The sequence below is a fragment of the Polistes fuscatus genome, unplaced genomic scaffold (assembly GCF_010416935.1).
Source record: "Polistes fuscatus isolate 324 unplaced genomic scaffold, CU_Pfus_HIC Scaffold5, whole genome shotgun sequence".
Taxonomy (NCBI): domain Eukaryota; kingdom Metazoa; phylum Arthropoda; class Insecta; order Hymenoptera; family Vespidae; genus Polistes; species Polistes fuscatus.
In genome coordinates, this window is record NW_025113129.1 from 6,025,378 (window position 1) to 6,037,588 (window position 12,211).

The following is a 12,211-nucleotide window of genomic DNA, read 5'->3' on the forward strand; positions in this document are numbered from 1 at the left end:
GCAATAGAGAAAAGAAATGAAAAGGAAAATAAAAAAAAAAAGATAGAAAAAGAAAAACGAAATGAAAAAGAAGGAAGAGTCTTTGGTGAACAGGAGCCTGGCGCCATTGCGATACAATACGGAGCCCGATGACTTGCATTTGTATCTCGCCATCGAGAAGCCTCGATGATTATAGCCATGGGCCCTTTCGTCCTTTTCCTTGTCTCTCTCTCTCTCTCTCTCTCTCTCTCTCTCCTTCTCCCTCTCCTCCCCTCTTTCTCTCTCTCCTTCTCTTCCTCCTCCTCTCTTTCTATCTCTCTCGAACTTTTCTCTCCTTTTCTATGGGACGTACCATAAGCGTTCTCATCGAGCGTCCTGTCGAGAAACGATCTCTTCTTCTTCTTCTACTTCTTCTTCTTCTTCTCATCTTCGTCTTCTTCTTTCTTCTTTCATGGATAATAATATTGTGACTTTAGTTGCTCGAGCTCAATTAATAATATTAAACTCTTTCTCTTGTTATTAATATTTGAAAAACAAAAAAAGAATAAATACTAATATTTCATTCGTGTATGTTACTACACTTGCAATAATTTTAAATGTTTGAAAATGTGTGTGTGCAATGATAAATTTGAGTAATTTTTAATTACAATTTATAAAATCTGTCATTTAGATTGACTCGATAGTTCTAGTGTTGAGATTTAGATGATCTAAGAAATATTGTTCTTTTGACAACAAAAAAATCGTATTCATCTAATATTAAAAATAACTTTACTACCGTGTAATTCGTAGCAAAAGGATTTTAACCACGCATGTATGTATATATACATATATATATATATATTGTACTTTAAGACGTGTATATGAAGTGTTGCGTGATCTCGATCACGCTCGCTCAAATAGGTAGAACTCAGGTAAGTAAAACTCGCAATCGCGACGACCTGGACGGATTTTATGAGAGCAAGACGCTCGTGTCCCTTTCGTGTCGTTAGAAACTTCTAAGTACTTACATACGACGAGGAGAGGAGAGGAGGAGAGTAAATGCGATAAGCCTTTTTATCGAGTTCCTTATTTTTTCGCGAAACTACCAAGAGACGGTATTTTCTTTACGTTGAATCGGCGAACATTTCTAACGTGAAACGATAATATAAACCAACTCTTTATATATATTTCTGTATTTTTACATTGTAAATATATATTTGAAATAACAATAATCAAACTGTAATGATCAAAATAATCAAGAAGAAACCTAATTAACTTTAATTTCCATACTTGCTCAACTAGTAGGTAATATTATCGCGAATGTAAAATACTAATCAAATAAGAAGAAGAAGAAACGTAAGATTTTCATTGAAATCTTTGACAAACATTTCGTTCCGTCGGCCATCTTTGGCATTGAGATACGACGATAATGGTCGGAAAGAAATTTGCAAAGAAAAGATTTCGTTTAATGGAGACAGAGAAGGGGGAGGAAAAAGAAAGAGAAAGATCGAGAAAATGAGAAAGAGAGAAAGACAGAGAAAGATAGAGACGATTTAATCCTTCTTGTTTGTCTTTGCATTAATTATCTAGAATTAAGAACGCCGCTTGCCACGACGCCAGCCAGCCGGATTACTGGCTTTATTATTACTTGTTGCAGATTATTAATTACCAGGAATTACGAGCGTGATGCACAGTACTGGACGAAGGTTGGTGGTGGTGGTGGTAGTCATGGATGAGGAGAAAGTAAAGGTGAGGGTAGTGGTTCTGGTGGGCCGAGGGTTGCTGTTGCCATTGCTGTTGCTATTGCTGTTGCTGTTGCCGTTGTTGGCTGGTAGATATTATGAAAAGAAAAGAGGTTCCTCCCCAGGTTTGTGCTTTCAATTAATTTTCCTGAATTAAGAGACGATTGTATAAGAAGGAATTAAAGCTTCTCTCTGAGTAGGTACGTGAACTTTGCAAATCGATAATATCGTCCTACAGCTTACAAAATAACGTATATCAACTCGTTTTTCTTCTACATACATAGGTATATTATATATCTATTTCCCTTAATAAAACGAAACAAAAAATTATATAAAATTTCTTTTTTATCTCCAACGACAACAGCAATAACAACAGTAACAAAAAGAGAAAATCTTTTTCTTCGTCACCAACGGAACATTTTAAATGTCGATTGAAAATGCGTTGTTAAGACACATAAGTACATACGTTATTCTATTTCTTCTATATCTACGATTAGAAACGATGAATAAAAGAAGAAAAGAAAGAGAGAAAGAGAAAGGTGGTTTAGGCTAGATGCAGCTAGCGTAGGTAGTCGCTACTATAAAGTCTACCACGTATCTATATCAAAAGCAAAACCAACAATGGGGTCATACAAGCCCTTATAATATCGTACCGGCTCTCAGAGGAGAAAAAAGAGAGAGAAAGAGGGAAGGCCAGCTGCCATAACCGATACAATTGTTAAACGTGTACACTAGCAAAAAAAACAGAGAGAGAAAGAGAGAGTATCTAAAAGAATAAAAAGATAAGTAGATAATTTTACTCGTATTTGAATAACAATGATTTCAATAAAATCATCTTATTTTCGTACACATAATCTAACGAATGTTTTGATTTAATCAAACAAAGATAATTCGAATTATTTCTTTGTAAAAGAAATAGAACGAGGCTCGTCGAAATCGTGAAAAAAGTAGCCACATTGGAAAGGAGAGGGTAAAAACGCGAGAAATATTCAAATCGTGCTTAATTCGTATGATTTATGAAGGTAAAAAATGAGTACACATATACACACGTACACATGACAGAAGAATAGGATGGATGTTAGACGAGCCGTGTTCCTCATACGCACGCATCGATGCATCGGGACTATGCACCAACGAAGAACGTTGAAATAACGAACGGTGGAAATAAATATTAATAAAGAGCTCTCTCTCTCTCTCTCTCTCTTTTTCTTTTTTTTTTCTTTTTCTCTTTCTCTCTTGTTTTCTTAGTCTATCTATCTATCTCTATCTGTCTTTCTTTTTCTGCTTAACTCACATAATCTTGTTTCATTACTTCTCTGTCTCTCTCTCTCTCTTTATCTCTCATTCTCTCTTTTGCGTACTCTACGTGCCGGTGCATTGTTCAAGCCATTACGAGAGCCAATTAATCTATGCACAATTTTATAATTAAACGGCTAATAGTGCATAGAATTATAGTCCAGGGACGCTCAAGTGCTCCCACGTACGGCGCTACGGTGTTTTCTGACGTTACGATGGGAAGAAGACACACATAAACGAATATATATATTTTATATATTATACTAAGTCACGGAAAAAAAGGAAAAGAATCAAACAGAAAAAGTTAAGCGTTTCTTCTTCTCCCATTTTTTTGTTCAGCTATTCTTTAATTTTATCATTATCAAATGACTTTGGTCTACTATTTATTAATGGCTCGTATCTGTCAATCGATTAATGATACAAAAAAATGTTAATGACATGAAAGTTGTAATAACGATTTAATGGTGAACGTTAAGGATGAGGTCAATAAAAATAATCTTTGTTCGATATGTGCGAAGGCGGAATTGTAAAGCATTGATTGTTAAAACGATCCTCATTTTAAAATGATCTCATCTCGATGAAGATTCTCTTTCTTTCTCTCTTTAACTCTGTACCTATTGCGATCGCGATAGTCACGATGATCGATAAGGAAATAATAATGCGGGCCCTCTTTGTACGCGGCTAACGAGTCGAGTCAATTATATTAATTAATTTGCCTAACTCGGCCGAAGCAACGATTATATACTAGCTGGTTATATTATCCCATTGGATGGCAGTGAACGTTCGTGCGCAACGAGCCCTCTCGTCTTTAATTAGTTGTCTACTAAAAGAAAAAAGAAGAAGTAAATAAAATAAAAAGATGATGATCGAGAGAGAATAAAGGAAAAAAGAAAGAAAAACATGATCGATCGAAAACATTAAAACATGGAAAAGTGAGATAGATGGATATTAACAAATAAATCGATTCATTTACTTTTCTTATGTCGATCGAAACGAAAATCGGTCAACAAGATGATCTACACAGACGATTAAATTTTATCTTTTAATCTGATCAAAAGTAACTGCTCCCCAAGTGACTTTTCATACTACTAGTATTATTTAATATTACGTAATAGATAAATCAGATAGAAAATCAAAGCAGGACTATTGCTCCTGATGCATACATGCAAAAGCTACGATACTGATCCAAGTTATCGGAGAGTGAAAGAAGAATCTACGAAGAACGTAAACGTCCTTCCGAGAGGAAAGGATTTTAAAGGACTTCCGTCGTCCAAAGTGTTTTTATTTCTAATAGATGAATGTATTTAAAGAAAACATGATTAAACTCCTGAACATCGATTCTATATCATTGGCGAATTCGAACGAACGAACGAATGAACGAACGAAGCATCGCACCTGGCGCCGTGCTGCTCCGGCAAACCGCAAGAAAAAAGCTCTTGAATTATCGATGCGGTTCTCGATGCATGCTGTTGCATCGATGCTGCTGCTGCTGGGTGCTGTTGGTGGTGATGGTGTTAGTAGTGGTAGTTGTGATGCTGCAGCAGACTGCAGCTCGTAGAAGTATTGCAACTACGATGGTCGTAGTCGATCGAGAACATGTACATGTATATGCACATACATGTTCGATGTTTGGCTGTAAATGCAAGAGATCTGTGTTTCCCTGTAGTCGTTGTTGCCGTTACTGGCATGATCGTGCATTATCAGAGTGTAACGATGCCAATGGTACACGCGATCGGACCACACACAAGCTCTCTACCATGACCTCTTAATCATCTCAATTTTTCTTTAAACTTTCGACTCTTTCTATCTTTGATAATGTCCAATATACCTAGCTAATTTAAAGTTTCTCTTATACAACATACAACAACAGTGATAAGAACGAGAAAAGACTATGGGATAATAAATATTAGATAAGAGTTTTTTAATTAATACTAAACGAATCGAAAGAATCAATTTCATTGACTTTCACAGTTCATTCACCGTCGGCTTCCTCATTCAAAAACATAATCGATGTTAATTCATTTCTACGATTTTGTTTTCTCCATTTCTGTTCTAACGAAAGTAATCTTTTAAACTTTGTTTAACAATAAAAGCGACACGAGAGGATGCTTTTTAGTGAATACTATTGTGAATATCTTAATAATTCTTAACAACATAGAATGATAGAAACTGAATTTCGGCGATCCGTAAGAAAATAATAAGACCCGCACGAGCCGACGGCTCGCCGAGTTCTGTTCTCTTCTGTGACTGCGACTGGGATTATTTGGATCCCTATCCCTACGGCTTTCTCCCTCTTTCTCTCTCTTTCTCCCTTTCTCTTTCTCTCCTTGACTCTCCCTCGATCCTCTTTCTCCCTTCTCTGTGTCGCGTTGAATCCGTTTCCGTTGTGACTGCTATGGTTAGCTTCTCACAGGACAAATGTTGTCCGAGATACTTGCTTCGATTTATTTCAAAATTGATACATCACCCATCAACAAATTGCGAAGAAATACGAAAAGAAAAGATGGCAAAAGCGTAGAAAATTTGTAGATTCGATTTAAGTACGAGAATAAGAATTTAATCGATAGAGAAGTCGACTAAGAACCGAAGATGAAACTGACAACATTTTCTCTGGGAGTAGTTGGGATCCCCTCGTTCCGTTTACCATTCCGTTTCGTCTGTCGTCTGAAGCGTAGGTGGGGTAAGCTTGTAGTACACCACCTCTCGTTCTCTGTATCTCTCTCTCTGTTCCTTCCTCTCTCTCACTCTCTCTCTCTCTCTCTCTCTCTCTCAGCGGGGACGATTCATTCAGAGAAACTGCCGTGAAAGGGACACCTGTTGGCACGAAACTCAATGTGACAATCCTAGAAACACGAGCACGTGCCACGAGGCTCGTGTTAACAACGCTTTAGCTTTATATTGAACCTAACTCGATCTCTTAAGTATTTTTCCTTATTTACTTGACACTAAAATTCGTAAGAATATTCATCATTGGAAATTATGAAAGAATACTATCGTGAGAATGCATCGATATGTTCGGGAGATGTTGACTGCCGGCAGGCAACAAGTCTAAACGATGATTAAGTCTTAAGAAACGGTAGGTGGTAGACAATTAAAGTACTTTTAGGCCGAGCAGTAGCGCCGAAAGGCGGATGGGTGAAGATAAAGTGTTGCCCAGGGGCGACACCATCCGTTATTAATGTATGCGAGGATCGTAGCTTCCGCGAGTAAGGCCTTCGCGCGATCAATCCAACCTATACCTAAATGCTTGACTTATCTCTTGGATTTATCAAGCTGACCTGTCGGTGAGTTTTAGAGGGATTCTGAGAGACGAATTGACAAGTATGTAAATATATTTCCCATAGAAATAACTTTGCCCGTTGAGGCGTGAAAGAAATTAGCACGAGTTTGGTTATCTGCAAGTTAAATGATCTCCAAACTGGTTCCTTCGATTACGTTGATCTCACGCTCGATCTATCAGTCTTCATAGAATGTGGAATAGCTTGATTAATTATCGCTTAACCTACCTGGCCGTTGTGCAGTCCCTGTAGAGAATGTCGAAGTCCTTGCAGCTGAGAAGTTTACAACGATTGACGCCCGGTTGGATGGCTCCGAGACCGCGTAGGATTCTAACCTGCTCGACGTTGCATACTAACGGCACGATATCTAGTCTCTTTAGCTTAGTATAGACGGTATGTAAACCACCCACGAGATGTTTCAGGAAGAGCTCAAAGGCCTGAGGCAAGCAGAGCATGGTATCACCGGCAATGATGAAAGCAGCGACCTTCTGGCCACGATAATCGACGAGTTTACATTCGTTCGCGGTTGGATCACTGGTACTAATCGGTGGTGGACTGTTATACGATCTGGGTGGTAATACAGCATGATGAGCAGCCATCAATTCCAAAGGTGATCCATGATGACCGCTTAACATCCCACCTAGCTGGCCCAACAGACCCAGTCCCGGTGGCGGTAGTCCCGGCATTCGTGGTACCATTCCTGGAGGTGCACCGGGTCCTCCCCCGGCCGACAGAGGCGGTGGACTCAGGGGAAGACCCTGTGGTGGTGATCCTCTCGTCGGTGAGCCTGGTGTCGGTACACCACGATGTTGTTGCTGCTGCTGTTGCTGCTGTTGATGTTCGCGTAACTGATCTCGTGGATGGGATTGTTGCAAAGAGGATTGATGCTGGGAGCCGTGCAACTGCTGTTGCTGTTGACTCTGTTGCGCTGATGGACTATGAGGATGCTTTGGACTGCCGGTTACGGGACTGGCACGACTGCTGTGTTCGGAAGAGCTGTCCATCGCTCCGTGGTCCATCGGTGGCTAAATTTTCTCTCTGGTTTACTTTGATGTATCTCTTCTACTTATTCTCTCTCCAGCACTTTCCTCTCTCTCGTCGTTTTAATAGTAGCAGACTGTATCGTCTAAGCCACAACGACGAATAACTATGTTCGCGAAGATATACCTACATATATGTATCACAATATGAAAAAAAAACACGCGGACTTAAGATCACCGGGTCGTTGTAATATATCTACAATTCGACCGTCCCAATAAAGCTTATCACTGTCACTTGAGAAATCCTTGTCCCGTACGATTGCAAGAGAAAGTACGAGGTTCACCATACGCGAGAACACGACAAGTCTTGCTCATATCTTTTCGGCGAGTCTTGATGTTAGCACTTAGACGAATGAACGAATCGGCGTCCATTTGTCGTCCATCGCAAGCATCCTTAGCTCAAACGGAGACGTCCAAGACGACGTCCTGAGAACGACAACAACGACACGACGACGACAACGACGACAAGGAGGTAAACGATGCCGATTACGTTTCAGGCGCGACAATCACAGACAATCCGACGATCACACTCGATCGAAATGAGAAAAATAACGCGAACGCGAACTCGACGAAGAGGATTGCCAACGCCGACGACGGCGACGGCGACGACGACGGCGACGACGGCGACGACGACGACGGCGACGACGACGACGACGACGACTACGGTAACTCGCGCAGGGACGCGCGTCGCTCGTTCTCAAAGTGGCAAACGCTCTCTCGGTCGAGTCCGGAGTATTTCCCTACCCAGTCACAGATGTAATAAATAAAAACATCAGTAGGAGCAGTGCGAACGGGGAGGATGGGCGTTCTCTGCGCGTAACAGGCAATCCGGTTGGCGGAGCCAGCAGACGAACGAGCTTTACCATTGGCTTTTGGGTAGGGAACGTCGACGCCTTCGGAACCTTCCCTCGGTTGGTGGCGGGTCTACCAGCGCTCTGATACCCCTCTCTCTTTATCCTCCCCACTATCAGGCAACAACGACAACGACGCGGCGACCACCACCACCACCGCCACCACCACCACTAGCAGCAGTAGGAGCACGACGAAACGCGCTTCGGTTCTTCGAGCCACGACTAACAGCGAGAACAGACGAGGAGGACTGACTAGAAGAGAGCGCGACGGCGCTTCTCTCGGCGCTTCCCGGGAGCCAGTAACACGCGCGCGCAGATACACGATTCTATGCGAAAGACAGAGAGAGAAAGTGAGAGAAAGAGACCGAGGACAGTACGACTCGACGAGAGAACGTACCGGCGGCGCTGACGGTTCTACGAGTGGGGATTTCTTCTTTTTCCTCGCGACTTCTACCCCTCCTCCTCTACCAGCCTCTCTCGGAGGTATACGTTCAGATCCTCCGGCCCGCCCTCCTTCCAACGATCTCTCTAACATTCCCTCCGTCTCTTTCTACCGCGAGACGGCCCTCTTTACCGCGTTTCCTCCACCTCCCAGGGACCATGCCCTCTTCCTCCTCCTGCCACCCTCCTCTCGCTTCTCTAAAGAATGTCGCCGGCTACGTTCGAATCGATCGTTCGCTCTCTCGCGGTACTCCTCCCACCCACCTCCACCATATTCGCCATCAGCATTACACGCGCGCACTTATTTCTTCCGTAGGTAACTCCGCTTCCTCGCGATCTTTCTCTCCCTTCCTGCACATCTTAGTCGTCTTTTGCTCACGAACCTCTCGCTCTCTCAACTCTCTCTCTCTCTCTCTCCTCCCCTCTTCAATATCCTTCCATCTCTATCTCAGTCTCTCTTGCGAGCTCATCTGACCCCTACCAAACTTCCACCGGCACTTTCCCACCCTCAATCCCAACCACCACTACCACCACCAACACCACCACCACACCAGTATCAACGTTCTTGTCGTTGTCGGGGTATGGGTGCTTAATATCTTTGTACCATAGCCAAGGCGTACATATCCACCGACTGTTCTCCCGGAGGTGAACTTTTCGTGCGAGTGTGTTTTGCGAGTAAGGAGGAAAAAAAGAAAGAAAGAAAGAAAGAAAGGAAGGAAAAGAGGGAACAAAAAAAAGTATGAAAAAAACGTGAGAGAACTTGATTCTCCCTCTTTTTCTTACTTCTCTTTCTTTCTTCCTTCTCGTGAACCAATCGGCCGACGTTGATAGGTCGGTGCCAAGTAATGATCAAGTAGTAGGCGTACTCCTAGTTAGATATATCGATGCCTTCCGTGTTTTACCCATTACATTTGGAATTTTCAAATGGTTGCATCGATTTTCTTCCCCAAAACAAAATTAAGAAAAATATTCTTACGTGAAATTTAATAACGTGAAACTTTCTCCATTACACCGATGTTTTTTCCAATAGAATTTTTAATAATTGACGAGAGAAAATAAATTATTTGTCTACTTTACAACTTAAGAATTATGAAAAGAAATTAAAATAAATATTAAATAAATGATCATTTTCTATATATATGGTTTTAGATGAAACATTCCAAAAGTCGAAATAACTTATGAAAAATCCGATGGATGAAAACGAGTGCGTTCGGCAGGCAGGAAAGAGGGAGAGGCAGAGAAAACCCTGGTCCGATTATCTTGTCATAGATGTTTCAAGAGTCGATGGGAGGGAAAGGAAGAGGGCAACGTACTACTAGCCTCCACCTCCACCACCCCCTCCTCCTCTCTTTTGGTCGGTCATCCCCTCATCGGCCCGGTGACCTAAATCTACCGATGAAGGAGAGACCCCTCTCCTCGCCTTCGTTATATTCGTGTAGGTGTTTATTTGTGTTTGAAAGAGTGTGTGTGTGTGTATGCATTTGTGTGTATAAGAGAAAGACAGAGTATACATATATTCCGTAAGTTCGCGCATACGTTCGCCGACCGCAGCTGATCCCTTGACCTCGTCCAACCCCGAACAAAACGGGAGACCCCGATGGGCCTAACGTTCATTGACCGTTAGCGCTCGACCGAAAAGGGCTACTCGCGATTCGGCTAACACAAGGAGAAGGAGGAGGACACTACACGTTTCTTTTCCAAAATCCCTACTTGCTTTTTCACGCGCATCATTAGACCTCCTCCAGGAGGGGCTAAATTATCCGCTAAATATTCGCTCTGGTATACTTTAGAATATTCCTTTTTTTTCCTCCTTCACAAGACCCTTTATCTTTAACCATGGTAATACCTAGGTATAGAGCTTTTATCGTGGACACGAAACAAAAGATAATTTTTGTTTAATAATATTATTCTATTACTCAGTATAATGTACATATTTTCGAATGCATCTGTTGTATAAAATAATAAAAAATTAATCTCAATCTTATATATATAGCACATATGATAATTGTGTATGATAATCTCTTAAAAATAAAATAGAAATATATTATTATTCCTATATTCTACTGTAATCTCAAGGCAAACAAAAAATCGAAGATGAAGAAATTGAAATAAATGCATAAACTCGTGCTCTCCAAAAGAGAAACTCGTTCGCTTAGGTTTATTCGCTGAGTCGTTCGGTCATCCGAGATAACGCGAGAATCGTTCTTTGTCTCTTGAAAGCGATCGATCATGAGATCGGTGTCCGCCGTCGAACTAGAAGGCGGCCCTCGATCGGTAGGGGGACCGATGTTTGCCTCGACCCAAACCACGTCCAATTAGTGGAATTAATACCGGCTAGGCTTTGGGGGAGCTAATGCCCCTGTGTGCATACCTACGGGTATGCACGCCGATGACTGCACTTTCCTTCGTGCGTAATGAAGGACAAACGCGCCGACGCTCGCACCACTTCGATGCGTTCGCGAGCAAACCCGATCGGTTACTGCGCGCTCTTCTCTTCTACGCGGCACGACCTTAAATTCCGCGACTCTGCGGTGTTATGTCCGCACACGACACTCTTCTCTTTCACTATCTCATTCCATCTCTCTCTAGCAATCTCTCTCTTACAAGACCGACCCGTTTGGAAACTCGTGCGCTTAATTACGTTTCGATGCCACAAGTTCTCCGTAGACTTGTTCGTTCTACTGTTAATAATATTAATAATAATAATAATAATAATGATAATAATAATAATAATAATAACAACAATAATAATAACAATAATAATAATAATAATAATAATAATAATAATCATCATCATCATCATCATCATTATCATCGTCATCATCATCATCATTGTGACGATGATAGATAATCATAATAATAATAGCCATGACGATAATAATAATAGCAATGATAAAGTAAGCTGGCCACTAATAGGGCTTGCGATAGTCCCGCAACAACAATTTTTGTCTGTTCTTCACTTTTCTTTTGTTTTATTCCTTAACGTACAATTTTTTTGGTTACATTCACATATATATATTAATATATTTACCATTCAAATAGAATAATTAAAAGTATATTGTAAATTACTTTTGATATGTATCTTCTTGAAAGCATATCTTTTACTCAAAAATGTTTATCCCATCTTCTTCGATCCTTCTACCAAACGTTCCAACTTCATGAGTATGCGCGTTGTTTCTCTGTCTCACTCACTCACTCACATTCTCTCTCTCTCTTTCTCTTTCTCTCTCTCTCTCTCTCTCTCTCTCTCTCTCTCTCTCTCTCTCTCTCGTTTTACACGAGCTGCAGCACATTTTCAGGCAGACTGCCGTGTGATACGCATTGTTCGACCTGAACACCATACTCTCCTCTCTCTCTCTTTCTCTTTCTCTCTCTCTCTCTCCTTTGGTGGACTCTCTCGTTTGGCCAACGCGTGCACGCACGACGTGTGTATATGCATCGTGCATAGACGTCGTTGCGTAACCCTCGTCATTGTTTGTGCCTCGCGTCGTTGTTACACGCCGGCACGCGGAAAGCCGAGGGTAGATTTTAGCCTCTGACGGGAGATGTAAAAGAGTGCGCCAATTTTTGTTCACCTAACACCGCGAACCGACGTGTGCCAACGT

The 12,211-nt window shown here is 41.5% G+C and overlaps 1 protein-coding gene and 1 long non-coding RNA gene across 10 annotated transcripts in view; one reads left to right on the forward strand and one right to left on the reverse strand.

The window, feature by feature from the left end:
• LOC122522451 (dachshund homolog 2) overlaps positions 1-8,051 on the reverse strand; it is a 213,124-nt gene extending 205,073 nt beyond the window's left edge. For 6 of the 9 annotated variants that reach the window (XM_043643596.1, XM_043643594.1, XM_043643601.1 and 3 more), the window contains exon 1: positions 6,503-8,042. In XM_043643596.1, the coding sequence (XP_043499531.1) occupies positions 6,503-7,293 (791 nt within the window). In that variant the 5' untranslated portion in view covers positions 7,294-8,042. Of the gene's footprint in view, positions 1-6,502 lie in introns of all 9 variants that reach the window. The other 3 variants (XR_006305059.1, XM_043643602.1, XM_043643600.1) reach the window with 3 other exon arrangements.
• A 137-nt stretch (positions 8,052-8,188) lies between these two features.
• Positions 8,189-10,743, forward strand: LOC122522537. Its single transcript, XR_006305077.1, has 2 exons — positions 8,189-9,281; positions 9,756-10,743. It is a non-coding gene; the product is annotated as an uncharacterized LOC122522537 (long non-coding RNA).
• Positions 10,744-12,211: the final 1,468 nt, after the last annotated feature.